Genomic DNA, 21,669 nt, shown 5'->3' with positions numbered 1-21,669 from the left:
CCATGAACTGCAGCGTGGGGAACTGCAGCTTCCTTCACCAACTCCTGCAGTTTGCTCAAACTCATGTCCATAGTGTTGGTGATGCCAGAAGGCAATAATTCTGAAAAAAAAATTGAAGAATTCTATGCTTAAATCCTTGGTCTGACTTTTCCAACTAAAGGTTGTGTGTCTTTAGGCATATTACTTAGTCTTTATAAATTTTTTTTCTTTTTTTTTCTGATATGTAAATTTTCTTCCTAATTCTCAGGGTTATTATGAGAATATAATATAAAAGTTTGTCTCAGAATACATCAAAGAAATCCTAAATGAACTTAGTGGGTTAACGCTTTTGAAAAGATAGGTGAATTATTATCCCGAATATGGTATAATTTTCTATTATGGCCCAATACAGAAAATACTTCTATAACACCTCATCATAACTTTTAGTCTCCTTTCACTTATTTTTATATACCTAGTTTTCTTTTCCCCTCCTAAGTCTCTTATTATGTGTGGCAATTATAGCTACACTAGGTGGTCCAGCAATCCAATACTTCTAATCTAATTTAAAGAATTTTTTGGCCATTAAAAAATATGCATATGCATAGTTATGATTCCAACTTTCCATTTCTCATCTCTATCCAAACCAGAATAGTTTATGGCTGACTGTAGTAAAAAATAATGTACTGTATATTTATTTGTATTATATAAGTTGCTAAGAAAAGAAGAAAAAGAAAGTGAACTCGCTTAGTCGTGTCTGATTCTTTGCAACAGCATGGATTGTAGCCCACCAGGCTACTTCATCCAGTGGATTCTCAAGGCAAGAATACTGGAGTAGCTTGCCATTGAAGTTGCTGAGAGTATATTTTAAAGCTTTTACCAACAACAACAACAAAAAAGATTTTAACTATGTGAGGTGATAGATGTATTAACTAACTTTATTATAGTAACCATTTGACAATGTATACATAAATCATTATGTTGTACACTTTAAACTTATATAATGTTATATATAAATTATATTTCAGTAAATCTGGACAAAAAGATTTCTGTCCATAAAGATGAAAACATTGAGAAGAGACCATTAAAGGATATGGGTTTATTCCTCCACAAGACATTGATCCATTTTGTCTCAAACTTAGAATTACATAATCCCTTTCCTCTACCTCTTCAACAAATAAGATTAACCATGAGAATTTCTGGGTGGGCCTGAAAATTGGAGGAAAAAACTATTTCAAAGTTTATTATCTTCTTACATGCATCTCACTGTTTTACTGGTTATCCAGATTCTATCACCAGTGTTCATCATGGTTACCTTGAATTTACCACTAATCCATCCTTGTGATAGCCACTGTTTCTTATATTTTAATCATGATTTTACAACTAGAGTTTTGTTATTTGTTCCTGAATTTCATTTCTAAATTGACCTAAATCTCTGAATACTTACTACACTTTTGCCTATCTTTGTGACCACTCAGTTGTTTATGTAATTTATTACAAATATAACTATAGAATTTTGAGACTGAGAGTATAACTGAGGATCTGGGTCATCTCCTACTGTCTTTAGAAAAGTATAAATATGTAACTTGCCTTATGTTTCAAGATGTTAAAAAGGGATATTTCCTAAGGAAGAAAAAATTACAACTTATTCTGAAATAAAATTCTACAGATATGCTATAATATTTTAGAAGTCCTGGAAGCTTTAAAAATTCTTCTTTCATCTGATAATTGTTGAACAAGTAGACCAGTTTGTCTAATACACTATCCATTCACTTCTCAGTTTTATATTATTAATTGTATGTACAAAAGTGTGAACAATATCAATTATTAATTTGATTTGTACCTGTCCCTTTTAGTTGAAGTCTTAGAAATCAAAGAGTATTTTTTGGTTGCAGATTTCTTTTTAAATCCTCACAGAAGCTAAGAGTTCCTTATTTGAAAAATGTGCATGTGACTAGTTCACTCATTCTAATTTTCAGTTCAGTACATCTCTCTGTGCCAGGCACTTCTATGCATATTTGTGTGTTTTTCCTACTGTGTCTGTTCTTCGTTCCTATATCACTTCCCTCAGGCAACAATACTATTGTAATTGATTATATATATATATATATATATATATATATATATCAATTCAATTGTGTGTGTGTGTATATATATATATATATATATATATATATATATATATATATATATTCCCTGATGGGTCAGTGATAAAGAATCTGCCAGGAGACCTGGGTTCAATCCCTGCCAGGAGACCTGGGTTCAATCCCTGAGTCAGGAGGATCCCCTGGAGAAGGAAATGGCAACCCACTCCAGTATTCTTGCCTAGAAAATCCCATGGACAGAAGAGCTTGGTGGGCTACAGTCCATGGCATTGCAGAAGCAGTCAGACATGAGTTAGTGATTCAACAATAACAATATACATACACTATATATATTTTAAATGGATCAGATAACTAGCATAATGGGGCTTCCCAGGTGGCGCTGGTGGTAAAGGACCCACCTACCAAAAGAAGGCATAAGAGACTTGGCTTCCATCGATCCCTGTGTCAGGAAGATCCCCTGGAGGAGGACATGACACTCACTCCAATAGTCTTGCCTGGGAAATCCATGGGCAGAGGAGCCTGGTAGGCTACAATCCATCAGGTTGCACAGAGTTGGATACGACTGAAGCATCTTAGCATGCACGCATGCAACCAACATAACGGATTTCGTTTTTACATTTTAGAATGCATTATAGAAAGCACTGCAAAAATGTGTGATAATGTAAAATCATAGAGTCAAAAGTGTAATGTTTAGGAAGTAGAAAATATAGGAGGTTAAAATAGCCTATGAAAGACTATGCCAAGAAACGTAAGAAGAGATATAAAACATTGTTCAATTTATGAAGTCAAATTGTGCTGAGACAATGTAATATAAAGAAGTGACCAGAGAAACAATGATTTCAGAAAGAAACATTTCCTCCCATAGTTGTGTATTTCCTAGCTCTGAATAACACAAAAGTGAGTGGAGAGCAGTTACCAAAACAGAGATCAAATATCCCCAGGGGAGTTGACAGAGTGGAATTAACCTGCACATTACAACCTGAAATATTTGAGAGTACATCTTTTTTAATGAAAAGGAAGCAAGCAATCTATTAAGTTAATTGATAAAGTTTGGAAAGATGACTGTATATCTGGGCATTTTGAGTCTACAAACTCAGTACAGTGCCATTGCTGTCGCACAATATATTTAAAGAGCCTGTCTTCTCTTGAATCAACTGTGAGTGAGTGAAGCCACTCAGTCGTGTCCAACTCTTTGCGACCCCATGGATTGTAGCCCATCAGGCTCCTCCGTCCATGGGATTCTCCAGGCAAGAATACTGGAGTGGGTTGCCATTTCCTTCTCCAGAAGCTATGGTTTAAACATAGTCTGATAGGCTTAATTCCTGCATTACAACTTAAAACCTTTAAATGCTCTTCTACATTCTTTAGAATGGAACACTCTGTGTAGCTTTACTCTTATCCAGGTTTTTTTTTTTTTTTTTTTTAGCATAGTGTGCCATGGGCTTAAGTGTTTGTAGTCAGTCCTCTCTGACTCTTTGCGACCCCCTGAATTGTGTAGCCTACCAGGCTCCTCCATTCATGAGATTTTCCAGCCAGGAATACTGGAGTGGGTTGACATTTCCTTCTCCAGGGCATCTTTCCAACCCAGGGATCAAACCCAGGTCTCCCCTGTTGCAGGAAGATTCCTTACCATCTGAGCCACCAGAGAATCCAATCCAAGAGTTTGTAGGTATTCGAAAAAATACTGATAAGCTATTTACAGTCACTTAATTTATTATGAACAGTATGAAAAGACAAAATGATAGGATACTGAAAGGGGAATTACCCAGGTTGGTAGGTGCCCAATATGCTACTGGAGATCAGTGGAAAAATAACTCCAGAAAGAATGAAGGGATGGAGCCAAAGCAAAAACAATACCCAGTTGTGGATGTGACTGGTGATAGAAGCAAGGTCCAATGCTGTAAAGAGCAATATTGCATAGGAACCTGGAATGTCAGGTCCATGAATCAAGGCAAATTGGAAGTGGTCAAACAGGAGATGGCAAGAGTGAACGTCGACATTCTAGGAATCAGTGAACTAAAATGAACTGAAATGGGTAAATTTAACTCAGGTGACCATTATATCTACCACTGTGGGCAGGAATCCCTTAGAAGAAATGGAGTAGCCACAATGGTCAACAAAAGAGTCCAAAATGCAGTGCTTGGATGCAATCTCAAAAACGACAGAATGATCTCTGTTCGTTTCCAAAGCAAACCATTCAATATCATGGTAATCCAAGCCTATGCCCCAACCACTAACGCTGAAGAAGCTGAAGTTGAATGGTTCTATGAAGACCTACAAGACCTTTTAGAACTAACACCCAAAAAAGATGTCCTTTTCATTATAGGGGACTGGAATGCAAAAGTAGGAAGTCAAGAAACACCTGGAGTAACAGGCAAATTTAGCTTTGGAGTATGGAATGAAGCAGGGCAGAGGCTAATAGATTTTTGCCAAAAGAATGCACTGGTCATAGCAAATACCCTTTTCCAACAACACAAGAGAAGACTCTACACATGGACATCACCAGATGCTCAACACCAAAATCAGATTGATTATATTCTTTGCAGCCAAAGACGGAGAAGCTATATACAGGCAGCAGAAACAAGACCGGGAGCTGACTGTGGCTCAGATCATGAACTCCTTATTGCCAAATTCAGACTTAAATTGAAGAAAGTGGGGAAAATCATTAGACCATTCAGGTATGACCTAAATCAAATCCCTTATGATTATACAGTGGAAGTGAGAAATAGATTTAAGGGACTAGATCTGATAGATAGAGTGCCTGATGAACTATGGACGGAGGTTGGTGACATTGTACAGGAGACAGGGATCAAGACCATCCTCAAGAAAAAGAAATGCAGGAAAGCAAATGGCTGTCTGAGGAGGCCTTAAAAATAGCTGTGAAAAGAAGAGAAGCGAAAAGCAAAGGAGAAAAGGAAAGATATAAGCATCTGAATGCAGAGTTCCAAAGAATACCAAGGAGAGATAAGAAAGCCTTCCTCAGCGATCAATGCAAAGAAATAGAGAAAAAAAAACAGAATGGGAAAGACTAGAGATCTCTTCAAGAAAATTAGAGATACCAAGGGAACATTTCATGCAAAGATGGGCTCGATAAAGGACAGAAATGGTATGGACCTCACCAAAGCAGAAGATATTAAGAAGAGGTGGCAAGAATACACAGAAGAACTGTACAAAAAAGAGCTTCGCGACCCAGATAATCACGATGGTGTGATCACTCATCTAGAGCCAGACATCTTGGAATGTGAAGTCAAGCGGGCCTTAAGAAGTATCAATAGGAACAAAGCTAGTGGAGGTGATGGAACAGTTGAGCTATTCCAAATCCTGAAAGATGATGCTGTGAAAGTGCTGCACTCAATATGCCAGCAAATTTGGAAAACTCAGCAGTGGCCACAGGACTGGAAAAATTCAGTTTTCATTCCAATAACAAAGACAGGCAATGCCAAAGAATACTCAAACTACTGCACAATTGCAGTCATCTCACACGCTATAAAGTAACGCTCAAAATTCTCCAAGCAAGTTTTCAGCAGTACGTGAACCATGAACTTCTAGATGTTCAAGCTGGTTTTTAAAAAGGCAGAGGAAGCATAGATCAAATTGCCAATATCAGTTGGATCATCAAAAAAGCAAGAGAGTTCCAGAAAAACATCTATTTCTGCTTTATTGACTATGCCAAAACCTTTGACTGTGTGGATCACAGTAAACTGTGGAAAATTCTTCAAAAGATGGGAATACCAGATCACCTGACCTGCCTCTTGAGAAATTTGTATGCAGGTCAGGAAGCAACAGTTAGAACTGGACATGGAACAACAGACTGGTTCCAAATAGGAAAAGGAGTACATCAAGGCTGTATATTGTCACCCTGGTTATTTAACTTATATAAAGAATACATCATGAGAAATGCTGGACTGGAGGAAACACAAGCTGGAAGCAAGATTGCCGTGAGAAATATCAATAACCTCAGATATGCAGATGACACTACCTTTATAGCAGAAAGTGAAGAGGAACTAAAAAGCCTCTTGATGAAAGTGAAAGAGGAGAGTGAAAAAGTTGGCTTAAAGCTCAACATTCAGAAAACTAAGATCATGGCATCTGGTCTCATCACTTCATGGAAAATAGATGGGGAAACAGTGCAAACAATGTCAGACTTTATTTTTCTGGGCTCCAAAATCACTGCAGATGGTGACTGCAGCCATGAAATTAAAAGATGCTTACTCCTTGGAAGGAACGTTATGACCAACCTAGATAGCATATTCAAAAGCAGAGACATTCCTTTGCCAACAAAGGTCCGTCTAGTCAAGGCTATGGTTTTTCCAGTGGTCATGTGAGGATGTGAGAGTTGGACTGTGAAGAAAGCTGAGCACCAAAGAATTGATGCTTTTGAACTGTGGTGTTGGAGAAGACTCTTGAGAGTCCCTTAGACTACAAGGAGCTCCAACCAGTCCTTCCTAAAAGAGATCAGTCCTGGGTGTTCATTTGAAGGAGTGATGTTAAAGCTGAAACTCCAGTACTTTGGCCTCCTCATGCGAAGAGTTGACTCATTGGAAAAGACTCTGATGTTCGGAGGGATTGGGGACTGGAGGAGAAGGGGACAACAGAGAATGAGATGGCTGGATGGCATCACCGACTTGATGGACATGAGTTTGAGTGAACTCCGGGAGTTGGTGATGGACAGGGAGGCCTGGCGTGCTGTGATTTATGGGGTCGCAAAGAGTTGGACATGACTGAGTTACTGAACTGAACTGAACTGAATTTATTATAGGAATATATAGATCTCATTACTAATCAGTAGATTAAGGAAAGAGATCCTTCAAACATCAAAAGAGAAATTGGAAAACTGTGTTTTTAAAAGTACTTTTTACTTTTTTGTTATATTTATGTGATAATATTTAGCTAAACAAATTCATTTAGCTATACAAATTCAAAATCGAGTTAGATTTTAATTTTCTGTTTTATTTTGGAGTGAGGTCATAAGAAAATACAAGTACACACAGTTTAAATGTGACCTATATTGATAAAAATATAATGATTAGTATTTTCTTTGAATTTTAAAAGCATGTTAACATGTATGGTGGTCCTACCTACAAATTTCGTTGAGGGGAGCATTCTCTATTTAGCAATACACATTTGAATGCTGCTGTTATTAGGGGGAAAACATATCATAATTTCATTCTATTTCACTTTTATTTCTATTCTATATCTGCTGCTCCAGTAGATAAAACAATAACTAATGTTGACAGGGGCTAAGACAGCTTGATTATAACCTTTCTCCCTGGTGTTACCCTGTAAGTGTTAATCATTTCTTGGAAGGCAGCTGTACCTGAGTGACACAAACCCTTCCAGAAGAGATGTTGTTTATGTTCCTAGAAATTGCAATTGCTGATGTTTCTTACTTTTGACATTCTTTTAGAAAGTTTGTCCAGAGTTTTTGTTTGTTTGTTTGTTTAGAGTATATTCCCAGGCAGAAATACTAAGTCCTAAGACCTATCCTTAGAATGAAAAGAATGCAGGATAATCTATCTTCTAGATAAACACACTCTGAAAATGAACTTTTTTGACTGGAAAGGAAAAGGAGTTTTTCCTTCTGACACAGGGAAAGCAGGTTTTTGTTTATTTGTTTGTTTTTAATTAGTCAATTAAAAGTAAGATCAAGCACAAGAATATTTGATGTCCTTTTTTTATGGCACCAAATTCTTTATTTCTCCTTATAGAATCAGTTATTTCATACCATAAATGAATCAAGAAATAAATATGTCTACCTATTATCTATCTAATGAATCTATTATCTATCTATATCTTCTACCCAGTCTATAAATGCCTATCCTATCCACTTGTTTTGATAATATAGTTTTATGCTGAACTGTGAAACTTAGGCAGTAGGTTTTGATGCCCAGAAAAGTGAGTTTTTTGACAACATGCTAAGTTTAAATTATTTAGCTAAGTCAAAGCCATACTATCACCAAAGAAAAGGCATTGCAGTTTCAATATTTTTAAATGTAAAACATTTTAATTTAACAATTTGAATGTTGACTTAAAAATCAATGTCAGGATAAACAGTTACTAAAAATTTCAGTAAACTGGAAAATTTTCCACCATTAGCTGGAATAATCCAGTATTATTCCACAGATTAGGAAACTGATGCCCCAAAAGACTACATTGGTGTCTAACATTCTTCTGTCCAATACTGAATGCCAGTCATAGTTCCGAACTCTTTATTAGAGTCAATGTCCTTTAATTTTATTTTTTTCATTTTTTAAATTTTTTGGCTGAGCTGTGTGTCATGAGATATCTTAGTTCCCTGACCAGGGGGCCAGGAATGGAACTGCAGTAGAAGTTCAGAGTCTTAACCACAGGACAGCCAGGGAAGTCCCCCAATGTGGTGCTTACCCCCGTGCTGCCTTTTTTTTTTTCCTGTTGAAAACAAATGTTCTATAGCATTCCCATTCCTATCTATTATGAAGTGAAATTTTGTAATATATATAGGTAGATAACTTTTTAAAAGCCAAATTAAGATCCATGCTGTGCTTAGTCACTCAATTGTGTCTGACTCTTTGCAGCCCCGTGGACTATAGCCAGCCAGGCTCCTCTGTCCACTGGTTTCTCCAGGCAAGAATACTGGAGTGGGTTGCCATGCCCTCCTCCAGGGGATCTTCCTAACCCAGGGATCGAACCCAGGTCTCCCACATTGCAGGGGGATTTTTACAGTCTGAGCCACCAGAGAAACCCAAGAATACTGGAGTGGGTAGCCTATTCCTTCTCCAGTGGATCTTCCAGACCCAGAAATCAAACTGTTGTTTCCTGCATTGCAGGTGGATTCTTTACTAGCTGAGCTACCAGAGAAGCCCAAATTAATATCTAAGTATAAGTAAATATAAATAAATCTAAAGTAATTCATAATAAAAATAGGACATATTTCAATATTTAAATTTGCAAAAGTCAGAGAAAAAATGAGGAAGTGATCAAGATCTTTTCGCTAGTGAAGAACCACCATGAATGTGACAGCTGTGAAGGCAGACTCATATTAGGGGTGTTGTATTGGATACTCAAACACTTTGGAGCTGCATTGCCTTGGGTGGTATGATTTTCAAAACTGGTAATGCATTTGAAGCCATCCCTCAATTTACATGGATTGTGACTGCCCCCATCCTGCACCACTAAGATGGCAAATTGTTTTAAATGAGACATGAAGAGAAATCTCCTGACAGCAAGCGACCTTTCAACTCTAATGTCTCAAACACATGGGGTGCTGGGCCTATCAACAGCTAAATGAGCCATAGTCAAGAAGGAGAGTGTGTGTTTATTAGTGAAAGCATTCTGTGGAGTTGAATTCTAACAGATGAGCCAATGGAATATAAGGAAATGACTATATCTGTCATCTGCTATTAGTATATAATAAGCATGCAATCAAGTATATTACAAACGAGTCCACTGACTATTGAATCCTGTAGGGATTCTAAAAACTCAGATGTTTATTGCCTGATGCGTCTTTGAATTCAAGAGACACCTTTCAATATGCAGGTTATTACACCCAGTACTATCTTTAATATGTTTCAAGTGTCTCTAAATATTAATAGTTACTCAAATTACAATCTCAACAACTTTTTAATATTTAAATAAGATTACTTTATAATGTTTAAGAATGGTAAGTGGTTAAATAGAAATACAAAAATAAAAAATAACACAATAGAATTGTATACATCTACTAAAAATGATGACATAAAATATAGCTATTTCATGGGAGAGTATTATGAAGTGAAAAACAGGTTTTTACAAGTTCACACTAGATGTTTTAATATTTTCCTGATTTGTGCTTTGATGAGTGACTTTTCCATTGAACCTGGAATTTTTATTGTTTTATTGTGTGAAATTCGGCATCTTATTTAAAACTTTTGCCTTAACTGGCTTTCTCTGATGTCATTCTGGTAGAGGAAAGTAAGGGCTCTTGCTCTGTGGAAGTCAAAGGCTAAGTTCCTCATGTAGCCTTTGTAGACACTTGGCAGGATGGGCATATGAGCTCCTGCTCCCCATCAGGTCTCCACTGTCACCACTGTGGAGGTGGCCTCATTACCGCTGGATTACTTGAAAATCCTGATTCTCCACTGTGCTTCCTTTGACATCACTACGGAGGGGAGGGAGAGGGTACACCATTACTATGGGTGGGAGTCCAGACTTCCCACTAGGCCTTTGCTGCTGTGGGTAGGATGGGTCACAGTCTGCTTAACTGTTTGTTTCTATGTGGCATTTGCCTAGAGTAGAGCAATTACTGTCTAAAAGTTTTCTGCCTTATGAGTTAAAATCTTTTCCTGGTCTTTTGGCTTTAAAAATCTTTCCAGGTTTTTGTTTTTCCTTTTTGTTCATTTTGGCATTCTTGGGTTGCCATTTATTCAGTTCCAAGTCTGAGGTATATGAAACAAAAATAAGAGCCAGGGAACTCACCGCCATGTTGGTCTTTGGTCCCAAGATCAATAGCTGAGTTACCTTCTCTAATTTCAGTCTTCTTACGTTTGTTTTATATATGCTTTCCAGCTTTTTAGTTGTATTTAGTGAGAGTAATCAAGAAAACGTCTCCTTCATCTTGCCAGAAGCAGAAATCAGTATGCTTATAGATTTTTGGAAATTCAGAATAGAAAAAAGGATATGCTTTATATATATTGTTTTATAAAATATTTTAAAGTATATTAATATAAGCTATGCTTTACAAATCTCAAAAACAGCAAAATGTTTATCTGTGTATTGACAGTGGCTTTAAATGTGATAAGATTTATTTTAGCACACATGGTGTGACATGATTTACTAGAACCCAAAGACACTGAAGGGCTTCACAGGTGGTAAAGGATTCACTTGCCAATTCAGGAGACTCAAGAGACACAGGTTCAATCTCTGTGTCAGGAGTATCCCCTGGAGTAGGAAATGGCAACCCACTCCAGTATTCTTACCTGGAGAATTCCATGGACAGAGGAGACTTGCAGACTATTATCCATGGGGTCACAAAGAGTCAGACATGACTGAGTGACTGAACACACAAAGACATCGAAACCCTGCCCTCCACGTGAGAAACACAAAGTTTGTGAAAATAAAAATGATGGATTGTGTTGTCTAAATTTTATCATCTCTAACTGTACAATGCGTACACATTACCACTGAGTGAATACAATAAAGTGCATATGATGATATGACATTGCCAAATACAGTTGGCCAAGTGAGAATAAGAAGGGAGCGAAAAAAAAAAAATCTGAAATTGATGTTAAATTGTTTCTGATTCCTGACTCTGGTTATAAAGAGTTGTGTGATCTCCAGCAACTGAGTGTGTCTTTTTCAATCTCAGCTCATTATGTAAATGAGCTAGGTTCAAAATTTTCTTCCAACTTTAACATTTTACGACCCTACCATTGGGTATGTTTAATAAACTTAGGGCATCTTCTTGTTCTTTTTGTGCCTGAGTTTTTTCTGTAAAATAAGACTAATAGTTTATGCCTCATAGGATATATTTTTGAAGGGCTACTTTTTATTGTATGCAACCTAGAGAAGGAAATGGCAACCCACTCCAGTATTCTTGCTAGCAGAATTCCATGGACAGAGGAGCCTAACAGGCTACAGTTTTTGGGATTGCAAGAGTCGGACACGACTTAGAGCTATTTTTCTTTCTTTTTATTTTTCTTTCTTGTTACCTGATGATAGTCAACAAATATTAAATCTTATAAAATTCCCCTTGAATAATAAAAATTTAAAAATAAACAAAATCAATAATTGTGTAATGATTGTCACTACACACATATGCATTTATATGAGCATTAATTACAGAAATTGCAATAAATCATAACTGCCTCATTGCCTCTTTTATAGGATTACTAGCATCTGAAGACTAGAATTTGTTTGGAGATCTTTGTATCTCCAAAAGTAAGTAGCCTGAAGTCTGGTACATTGCTGTATTCAGCAAATATTTCCTGATCCATTGAGGAAATGGATAAATAAACTGAAAGAAAAATTATAAAAATGTTTCTCTGAATTAAATGAAAAACAACTTTAAAAAATAGATGAAAATCAAAACTTATCAATTTTGAAAGGCTCAACCATCCCGAGTAATTTTCTGGAATCTGTACAACTGATATGCCTGTTTGGTAAGGTAAGAATGTTATTGCAGTAAGGTTAATGGTGTTCATTTTTTAATATACTCCCTTTGATTTAAATCCACATACATTTCAGTGATGGTTCAGCTTGGTTAATCGTGTAAATGAATGTATTACTGAAGCTGGACTCTCTAAGAAGAGAGGAGAATAATGGTCAGTATCCAGGGCAACTAGTGTATTCACCCAGAAAATAACTGGTGTCCCTTCAGCATGTGATACTGATAATGATGGATTGATTGAGTATTTCTTGGAAGCTTTCAATTTGTTAGGCATTAGAAAGAATTTTGGAAAGCAGCCACCTCTCCTACCTTCCTCATTGTAAAAATTTAAATACAGAGATGAAAAGAACAGATAGCTAAGGAAAGCCACCCTGCATACACACATATGAGTGTGTTTATCTATCCATATCTCTATTTTACATATCTATGTGTGTGTGTGCCAGGTGCTGAGTATTGTCCAGCTTTTTATGATCCCATGGACTGTATCCCGCCAGACTGCTCTGTCCATGGAATTTTCCTGGCAAAGGAAAAAAAAATTTCCTGGAATGAGTTGCCATTTCCTGTGACTCATGTGTCTCCAGCATCTTAGGATTCTTCACCTGCTAAAGCCATCAGGGAAGCAATCTATACATATAAATGAGCAAAATTCTTCCATATTATCCTTGTTAACTGAACAGAGGGACAAGCATATAAGAAAGTTCCAAACATATTTTATTTGGTGAAATAAATAAGTAGATATGAGAAAAAGTAAGAGATTTAAAACGTTATATTTAAGTTCAGGAAATTCTGAAATAACTTACATATATTTTACTCTTTTCTGAATTCCTGATTAAATTTTCAGAACTCTCTCAGTTCAGTCAGTTCAGTCGGTCAGTTGTGTCCGACTCTTTGCAACTACAGCACACCAGGCCTCCCTGTCCAACACCAACTCCAGGAGTTTACTCAAACTCATGTCCATTGAGTCAGTGATGCCACCCAACCATCTCATCCTATGTCGTACCCTTCTACTCAGGCCCTCAATCTTTCCCAGCATCAGGGTTTTTCCAAACGAGTCAGTTCTTCACATCAGGTGGCCAGCTTCAGCATCAGTCCTTCCAATGAATATTCAGGAGTGATTTCCTTTAGGATGGACGGATTAGATCTCCTTGAGTCTAGGGACTCTCAAGAGTCTTTGCCCATACCACAGTTCAAGAGCATCGATTCTTTGGAGGGCAGCATTTTTATAGTCCAACTCACACACCCATACATGGCTACTGGAAAAACCATAGCTTTGACTAGATGGAATTTTGTTAATAAAGTAAGGTCTCTGCTTTTTAATATGATGTCTCAGTTCAGTTCAGTCGCTCAGTCATGTCCGACTCTTTGCTACCCCATGAATCACAGCACACCAGGCCTCCCTGTCCATCACCAACTCCCGGAGTTCACTCAAACTCATGTCCATTGAGTCGGTAATGCTATCCAGCCATTCCATCCTCTGTCGTCCCCTTCTCCTCCTGCCCCTAATCCCTCTGAACATCAGAGTCTTTTCCAATCAGTCAACTCTTGGCATGAGATGGCCAAAGTATTGAAGTTTCAGCTTCAGCATCACTCCTTCAAATGAACACCCAGGACTGATCTCCTTTAGGATGGACTGGTTGGATCTCCTTGCAGTCCAAGGGACTCTCAAGAGTCTTCTCCAACACCACAGTTCAAAAGCATCAATTCTTTGGTGCTCAGCTTTCTTCACAGTCCAACTCTCACACCCATACATGACCACTGGAAAAACCATAGCCTTGACTAGATGGACCTTTGTTGGCAAAGTAATATCTCTGCTTTTCAATATGCTATCTAGGATGGTCATAACTTTCTTTCCAAGGAGTGTCTTTTAATTTCATGGCTGCAGTCACCATCTGTAGTGATTTTGGAGCCCAGAAAAATAAAGTCTGACACTGTGTCTACTGTTTCCCCATCTATTTCCCATGAAGTGATGAGACCAGATGCCATGATCTTAAGTTTTCTGAATGTTGAGCTTTAAGCCAACTTTTTCACTCTCCTCTTTAACTTTCATCAAGAGGCTTTTTAGTTCCTCTTCACTTTCTGCCATAAAGGTAGTGTCATCTGCATATCTGAGGTTATTGATATTTCTCCTGGCAATCTTGCTTCCAGCTTGTGCTTCCTCCAGCCCAGCGTTGCTCATGATGTACTCTGAATAGAAGTTAAATAAGCAGGGAGACAACAGACAGCCCTGAGGTACTCCTTTTCCTATTTGGAACCAGTCTGTTGTTCCATGTCCAGTTCTAACTGTTGCTTCCTGACCTGCATATAGGTTTCTCAAAAGGCAGGTCAGGTGGTCTGGTATTCCCATCTCCTTCAGAATTTTCCACAGTTTACTGTGATCCACACAGTCAAAGGCTTTGGCATAGTCAATAAAGCAGGAATAGATGTTTTTTTATGTAACTCTCTTGCTTTTTTGATGATCCAGAAGATGTCGGCAATTTGATCTCTGGTTCCTCTGCCTTTTCTAAAACCAGCTTGAACATCTGGAAGTTCACGGTTCATGTATTGCTGAAGTCTGGCTTGGAGAATTTTGAGCATTACTTTACTAGTGTGTGAGATGAATGCAATTGTGCTATAGTTTGACAATTTTTTGGCATTGCCTGTCTTTGTTATTGGAATGAAAACTGACCTTTTCCAGTCCTGTGGCCCCTGCTGAGTTTCCCAAATTTGGTAGCATGTTAAGTGCAGCACTTTCACAGCATCATCTTTCAGGATTTGAAATAGCTCAACTGGAATTCCATCACCTCCACTAGCTTTGTTCTTAGTGATGCTTCCTAAGGTCCACTTGACTTCGCATTCCAGGATTTCTGGCTCTAGGTGTGTGATCACAGTATCGTGATTATCTGGGTCGTGCATATCTTTTTTGTATGGTTCTGTGTTTTCTTGTCACCTTTCTGAATGTCTTCTGCTTCTGCTAGGTCCATACCATTTCTGACCTTTATGTGCTTAGTTTTGCATGAAAAGTTGCCTTGGTATCTCTACTTTTCTTGAAGAGGTCGCTAGTCTTTCCCATTCTATTGTTTTCCTCTATTTCTTTGCACTGATCACTAAAGAAGGCTTTCTTATCTCTCCTTGCTATTTTTTTGGAACTCTGTATTCAAATGGTGTATCTTGCCGTTTTTCCTTTGCCTTTCACTTCTCTTCTATTCTCAGCTATTTGTAAGGCCTCATCAGACAACCATTTTGCTTTTTTGCAATTCTTCTTCTTGGGATGGTCTTGATCCTTGCCTCCTGTACAGTGTCAGTGACCTCCATCCATAGTTCTTCAGGCACTCTGTCTATCAGATCTAATCCCTTGAATCTATTTGTCACTTCCACTGTATAATCATTAGGGATTTGATTTAGGTCATACCTGAATTGTCTAGTGGTTTTCCCTCCTTTCTTCAGCTTAAGTCTGAATTTGGCAATAAGGAGTTCCTGATCTGAGCCACAGTCAGCTCCTGGTCTTGTTTTTGCTGACTATATAGAGCTTCTCCATCTTTGGCTGCAAAGAATATAATCAACCTGATTTCGGTATTGACCATCTGGTGATGTCCATATGTAGAATCTTCTCTTGTGTTGTTGGAAGAAGGTGTTGGAAGAGTTGTTCTCTAGCTGATTTTAATGTGTTTCTTATTAAAGTTTCACATGCACAAATACCAACATGAATTTATCTAAGCTTGAGACAATATCTTGAATTTTCTTTCCATGTTTGGCTCTTGAATGCATTTAGAATGCTAATATACTAGTTGAAACTATTTAACTATTTAAAAAATGATTTAAACTAGTTTATAATAAAAGCTCGTGTATCAAACTGTAAATAAACAGCAAAAGCATAAATTTATTCCTGAGCTTCCCAGCAGCCAAAATATTAAGGGCAACCTATTAAGTTATGCAGTACTTTGATTTATTAGAAGGAAACAAAATTGTTTAGCAAAGAAAATAGATGTTTCCCTGTGGCCCTAAGTTTTAAATGGTTATTGTAATGAAATCTTTCATTTATATGAGGAGCTTTGAAAATATATACAAGCTAATGAAAATTAAAATGCTAAATAATTTCTACTGGCATATATGAAAAATCATCAAAATAAATATGGTTGGCCATCAACATATAAAATGCATTTAATAATCTTCAATTAGGTTGTTCAGTTACAAAAAGGGCAAGCTAATATTTAAAACTAAGTGAAGTTAGTAAGATGAATGAGCTGAGTTATTGTGTAATTATTAAAGATCAAGAAATAATAAAGAAAAATAGAGGGGATATGTAAACAATGTTGACTAAAGGTATATCTTGCTGCTGCTGCTGCTAAGTTGCTTCATTCGTGTCCGACTCTGTGCCACCCCAGAGATGGCAGCCCACCAGGCTTCCCCGTCCTTGGGATTCTCCAGGCAAGAACACTGGAGTGGGTTGCCATTTCCTTCTCCAATGCATGAAAGTGAAAAGTGAAAGTGAAGTCGTTCAGTCGTGTCCAACCCTTAGCGACCCCATGGACTGCAGCCTACCAGGCTCCTCCGTCCATGGGATTTTCCAGGCAAAAGTACTGGAGTGGGGTGCCATTGCCTTCTCCAAAAGGTATATCTTAGAGAGAAGTAAAACTAAACAGTTATTCATATGAAAGGAGGAACTGTTAAAAACAAGCAGAACTGTAGATTCTTAGGCTTGTTTTTCCACCAGGATTCAAAACAGAATGCTATAGCCACTGATGTAGCTGCTACAAATGTGTATAGTCAGTAGTTTATCCTGCCAAACTAATAATTTCTAGACAATTAGGGGAAAGTGTCCAAGTATTTTTCTCCAGACTCAGGCACTGGAGCTGAGCATAGTGAGGAAAGACGAGTAGATCACTTCATGTGGCTCTGACTACCTTGAAAAGCTGAGCCTATTCAGCTGACCTGAACTACAACTTCTGGGGCTGCTGAATGAAAGGAACATTAAAGGGCTTATTAGCTGAATAAAAAATAAACACCCCTGAGTAGCATGACCTGGGGTGAAAGAAAAGAGCATACAAACCTTAATTTGTCAGGGGTGTTCAAAGAAGCAAAACAATTTCTTAATGGGAAAATATATAGCAGAATCTCCTGGGGAGCTTTTGTGTAATACAATACATGAGCTCTGCCCTCCACTCCAGTACAATTAAATTAGAATTCCTAGAAGAGGCATGGATCTTAATGTTAGTTTCCAGGTGATTTTTATGCATAGTCAAAATTGAGACTTATCATAATCAGTCAGCTCAGTTGCTCAGTCATGTCCGACTCTTTGCAACCACATGGACTGTAGCAATCCAGGCTTCCCTGTCCATCACCAACTCCAGGAGCTTATTCAAACTCATTTCCACTGAGTTGGTGATGCTATCCAACCATCTCACTCTCTGTTGTCCCCTTTTCCTCTTGCCTTCAATCTTTCCCAGCATCAGGGTCTTTTCAAATGGGTCAGTTCTTCACATCAGGTGGCCAAAGTATTGGAACTTCAGCATCAGTCCTTCCAATAAATATTCAGGACTGATTTCCTTTAGGATTGAGTGGTTTGATCTCCTTGAAGTCCAAGAGACTCTCAAGAGTCTTCTCTGACACCACAGTTCAAAAGCATCAATTCTTCCATGCTCAACTTTCTTTATGGACTTTTAGAAATATAAAGGAGAGTTTATTCAAGGTGTAATTGAATATATACTAAATGAGAACATCTATATGTCCATATTTATATCTATATATTTTAAATCCTAGTTTGGGTCTCCTCTCCTGATTCTGAATTTCTGGAAGAGTTACCATAGGAATTATCCCAATTTTTGTCTTCATAGTACCTAGCATATGCATGCGTGCTAAGTCACTTCAGTCATGTCTGACTCTTTGTGACCCTATGGACTGTAGCCCTGGAGAAGGAAATGGCTACCCACTCCAGTGTTCTTGCCTGGAGAATCCCATGGATGGAGAAGCCTGGTAGGCTGCAGTCCATGGGGTCGCACAGAGTCGGACATGACTGAAGCAACTGTAGCCCAACAGGCTCCTCTCTCTGTGGGATTCTCTAGGAAAGAACACTGGAGTGGGTTGTCATGCCCTACTCCAGGGGATCTTCCTGACTCAGGGATCAAACACAAATATCTTACGTCTCCTGCATTGGTAGGTGGGTGCCCTACCACTGGCACCACCTAGGAAGTTCAGTGCCTAGTACATTTTCCTCTAAATACTGGACTCTTATCATTGTTATCAAGTGGTACACAAAAAAGCATTGATTTAATGACAGAGTGTGAAAAACCATTCCTTTATTAATGTTTTTTTTCAATCCTCTAACTTTGGAAGAAAGATTAAGCGTATTGTTATACATATTTAATGTCCCTATGATACTGTTACTGAGGAAGATGGAGAGAGAGACAGAAGCCGAGAGAAAGGGAAGAGAACGCAAACTAAAATTTGATGGATAATAGTATTTATTTGTGATTTGATAGCATTATTTCTTTGTAAATACTTTTAGATTTGCAGTCTATTATTTCTAACTCATATTTTATTTCCCTTTATGCTGATGAGTCAATTTAGAGAAAAATTCAAAATAAATGATAGTAGAAGTTGTATTCAGGAAAGGAAAAAAAATGTGAAAATATTTTCCTCAGTTCAGATTTGTTAAAAAACAGACCTTGAGGCAAGAGTTTATATTCTGATTCCTTATTAGATATGCAATCCCAATTTGCGTAGGAGGAGTAATGAGGCAAGAGGAGAATTGACTAATAAGAAGAGAGAATATGTATGAAGAGATGTGCAACAAAAGTTATGACCAACCTTGATAGCATACTAAAGAGCAGAGACATTACTTTGCCAACAAAGGTCCATCTAGTCAAGGCTATGGTTTTTCCGGTGGTCATGTATGGGTGTGAGAGTTGGACTGTGAAGAAAGCTGAGCACCAAAGAATTGATGCTTTTGAACTGTGGTATTGGAGAAGACTCTTGAGAGTCCTTTGGACTGCAAGGAGATCCAACCAGTCCATTCTGAAGGAGATCAGCCCTGGGATTTCTTTGGAGGGAATGATGCTAAAGCTGAAACTCCAGTACTTTGGCCACCTCTTGCGAAGAGTTGACTCATTGGAAAAGACTCTGATGCTGGGAGGGACTGGGGGCAAGAGGAGAAGGGGACGACAGAGGATGAGATGGCTGGATGGCATCACCGACTTGATGCAAATGAGTTTGGGTAAACTCTGGGAGTTGGTGATGGACAGGGAGGCCTGGTGTGCTGAGCTTCATGGGATCGCAAAGAGTCAGACACAACTGAGCAACTGAACTGAACTGAACTGTGCAACAACACTGACTGCTTCTTAGTGTCAGTTACAATGGATTTCTTCTTCTCCTGAGACCATCTTCAGAGAGATCACATAGTCTATTGCAATTTAGGATAGACCATTGGCAAGTAGTGTCAAAGAAACAAGAAAATACATCTTCTGACCCTTTTTTCTTGGTCAAAGATTTGCCCCATGGGTCATTAATTTCCCAGTATATCATAATGTACTCTGCATAGAAGTTAAATAAGCAGGGTGACAATATATAGCATTGACATACTCCTTTTCCTATTTGGAACCAGTCTGTTGTTCCATGTCCAGTTCTAACTGTTGCTTCCTGACCTGCATATAGGTTTTTCAAGAGGCAGGTCAGGTGGTCTGGTATTTCCATCTCTTTCAGAATTTTAGGCTTTGGCATAGTCATTAAGCAGAAATAAATGTTTTTCTGGAGCTCTCTTGCTTTTATGATGATCCAGTGGATGTTGGCAATTTGATCTCTGCTTCCTCTGCCTTTTCTAAAACCAGCTTGAACATCTGGAAGTTCACAGTTCACATATTGCTGAAGCCTGACTTGGAGAATTTTGAGCATTACTTTACTAGCGTGTGAGATGAGTGCAATTGTGTGGTAGTTTGAACATTCTTTGGGATTGCCTTTCTTTGGCATTGGAATGAAAACTGACCTTTTCCAGTCCTGTGCCCACTGCTGAGAAATGTTGGGCTGGAAAAAGCACAAGCTGGAATCAAGATTGCTGGGAGAAATATCAATCAGATATGCAGATGACACCACCCTTATGGCAGAAAGCGAAGAGGAGCTAAAGAGCCTCTTGATGAAAGTGAAAGAGGAGAGTGAAAAGGTTGGCTTAAATCTCAACATTCAGAAAACGAAGATCATGGCATCTGGTCCCATCACTTCATGGGCAGTAGATGGAGAAACAGTGGAAACAGTGTCAGACTTTATTTTTGGGGGCTCCAAAATCACTGCAGATGGTGATTTGCAGCCATGAAATTAAAAGATGCTTACTCCTTGGAAGGAAAGTTATGACCAACCTAGATAGCATATTCAAAAGCAGAGACATTACTTTGCCAACAAATGTGCATCTAGTCAAGGCAATGGTTTTTCCAGTGGTCATGTATGGATGTGAGAGTTGGACTGTGAAGAAAGCTGAGCACCAAAGAATTGATGCTTTTGAACTGTGATGTTGGAGAATACTCTTGAGAGTCCCTTGGACTGCAAGGAGATCCAATCAGTCCATTCTAAAGGAGATCAGTCTTGAGTGTTCATTGGAAGGACTGATGCTAAAGCTGAAACTCCAATACTTTGACCACCTCATGTGATGAGTTGACTCATTGGAAAAGACTCTGATGCTGGGAGGGATTGGGGGCAAGAGGAGATGGGGACGACATAGAATGAGATGGCTGGATGGCATCACCAACTCTATGGACATGATTTTCAGTGAACTCCGGGAGTTGGTGATGGACAGGGAGGCCTGGTTTGCTGCAATTCATGGGGTCACAAAGAGTCGGAAACGACTGAGAGACTGAACTGAACTGACTGATCCTAGGGAGTGATCATGAAGTGAGGGTGCTCTGCCAGTATGAAGTTGTTTATCACAACAATGTTGCTGTTCAGTCACTAAGTTATATCTGATTCTTTGTGACCTCATGATCTTCAGCACACCAGTCTTCTCTGTCCTTCACTATTTCTTGGAGTTTGCTCAAACTCATGTCCATCTGTCAATGGTTTCTCACACTAACTATAGCCAAAAAAAACGGTCTCCCTTCATAGCTCAGTCAGTAGAAACCTGCCTACAAAACAGGAGACTCAGGTTATATTCCGGGGTCAGGAAGATCACCTGGAGAAGGAAATGACAACCCACTCCAGCATTCTTGCCTGGAGAATCCTATGGACAGAGGAGTCTCGCAGTCCATGGGGTTGCAAGAGCTGGACACAACTTAGTGACTAAACCACCTAGCCAAAAATAAAGAAAGAAATAAAGAAAAGAAAAAAAAGGAAAAAAGAAAAAAAATCACAAATTCTAGAGCCAGATGAGAATATCTGAGATGTTAAGTAAGACTTGTTGAATACAACAGCATTCAAATGCCTAAAGACTTGGAAATTTTGCCCTGACAAGGAGTGCTCATTCAGGACCAGGGACAGTGTCACGGCGCTTTATTCTGAGCCTTGAAAAAC

The 21,669-nt window shown here is 38.4% G+C and overlaps 1 protein-coding gene across 1 annotated transcript in view; it reads left to right on the top strand.

Moving 5' to 3' along the window:
• The window catches only part of LRP1B (LDL receptor related protein 1B), a 1,793,119-nt gene that overhangs the window by 1,403,497 nt on the left and 367,953 nt on the right, over positions 1-21,669 (top strand). Inside the window, exon 43 of the mRNA XM_070360639.1 lies at positions 10,629-10,641. Within this exon, the coding sequence (XP_070216740.1) occupies positions 10,629-10,641 (13 nt within the window). The remainder of the gene's footprint in view (positions 1-10,628; positions 10,642-21,669) is intronic.

This window comes from Bos mutus, chromosome 2 (genome assembly GCF_027580195.1).
Source record: "Bos mutus isolate GX-2022 chromosome 2, NWIPB_WYAK_1.1, whole genome shotgun sequence".
Taxonomy (NCBI): domain Eukaryota; kingdom Metazoa; phylum Chordata; class Mammalia; order Artiodactyla; family Bovidae; genus Bos; species Bos mutus.
The sequence above is the reverse complement of the archived record's forward strand: the minus strand, read 5'-3'. Positions and strand labels throughout refer to the sequence as shown.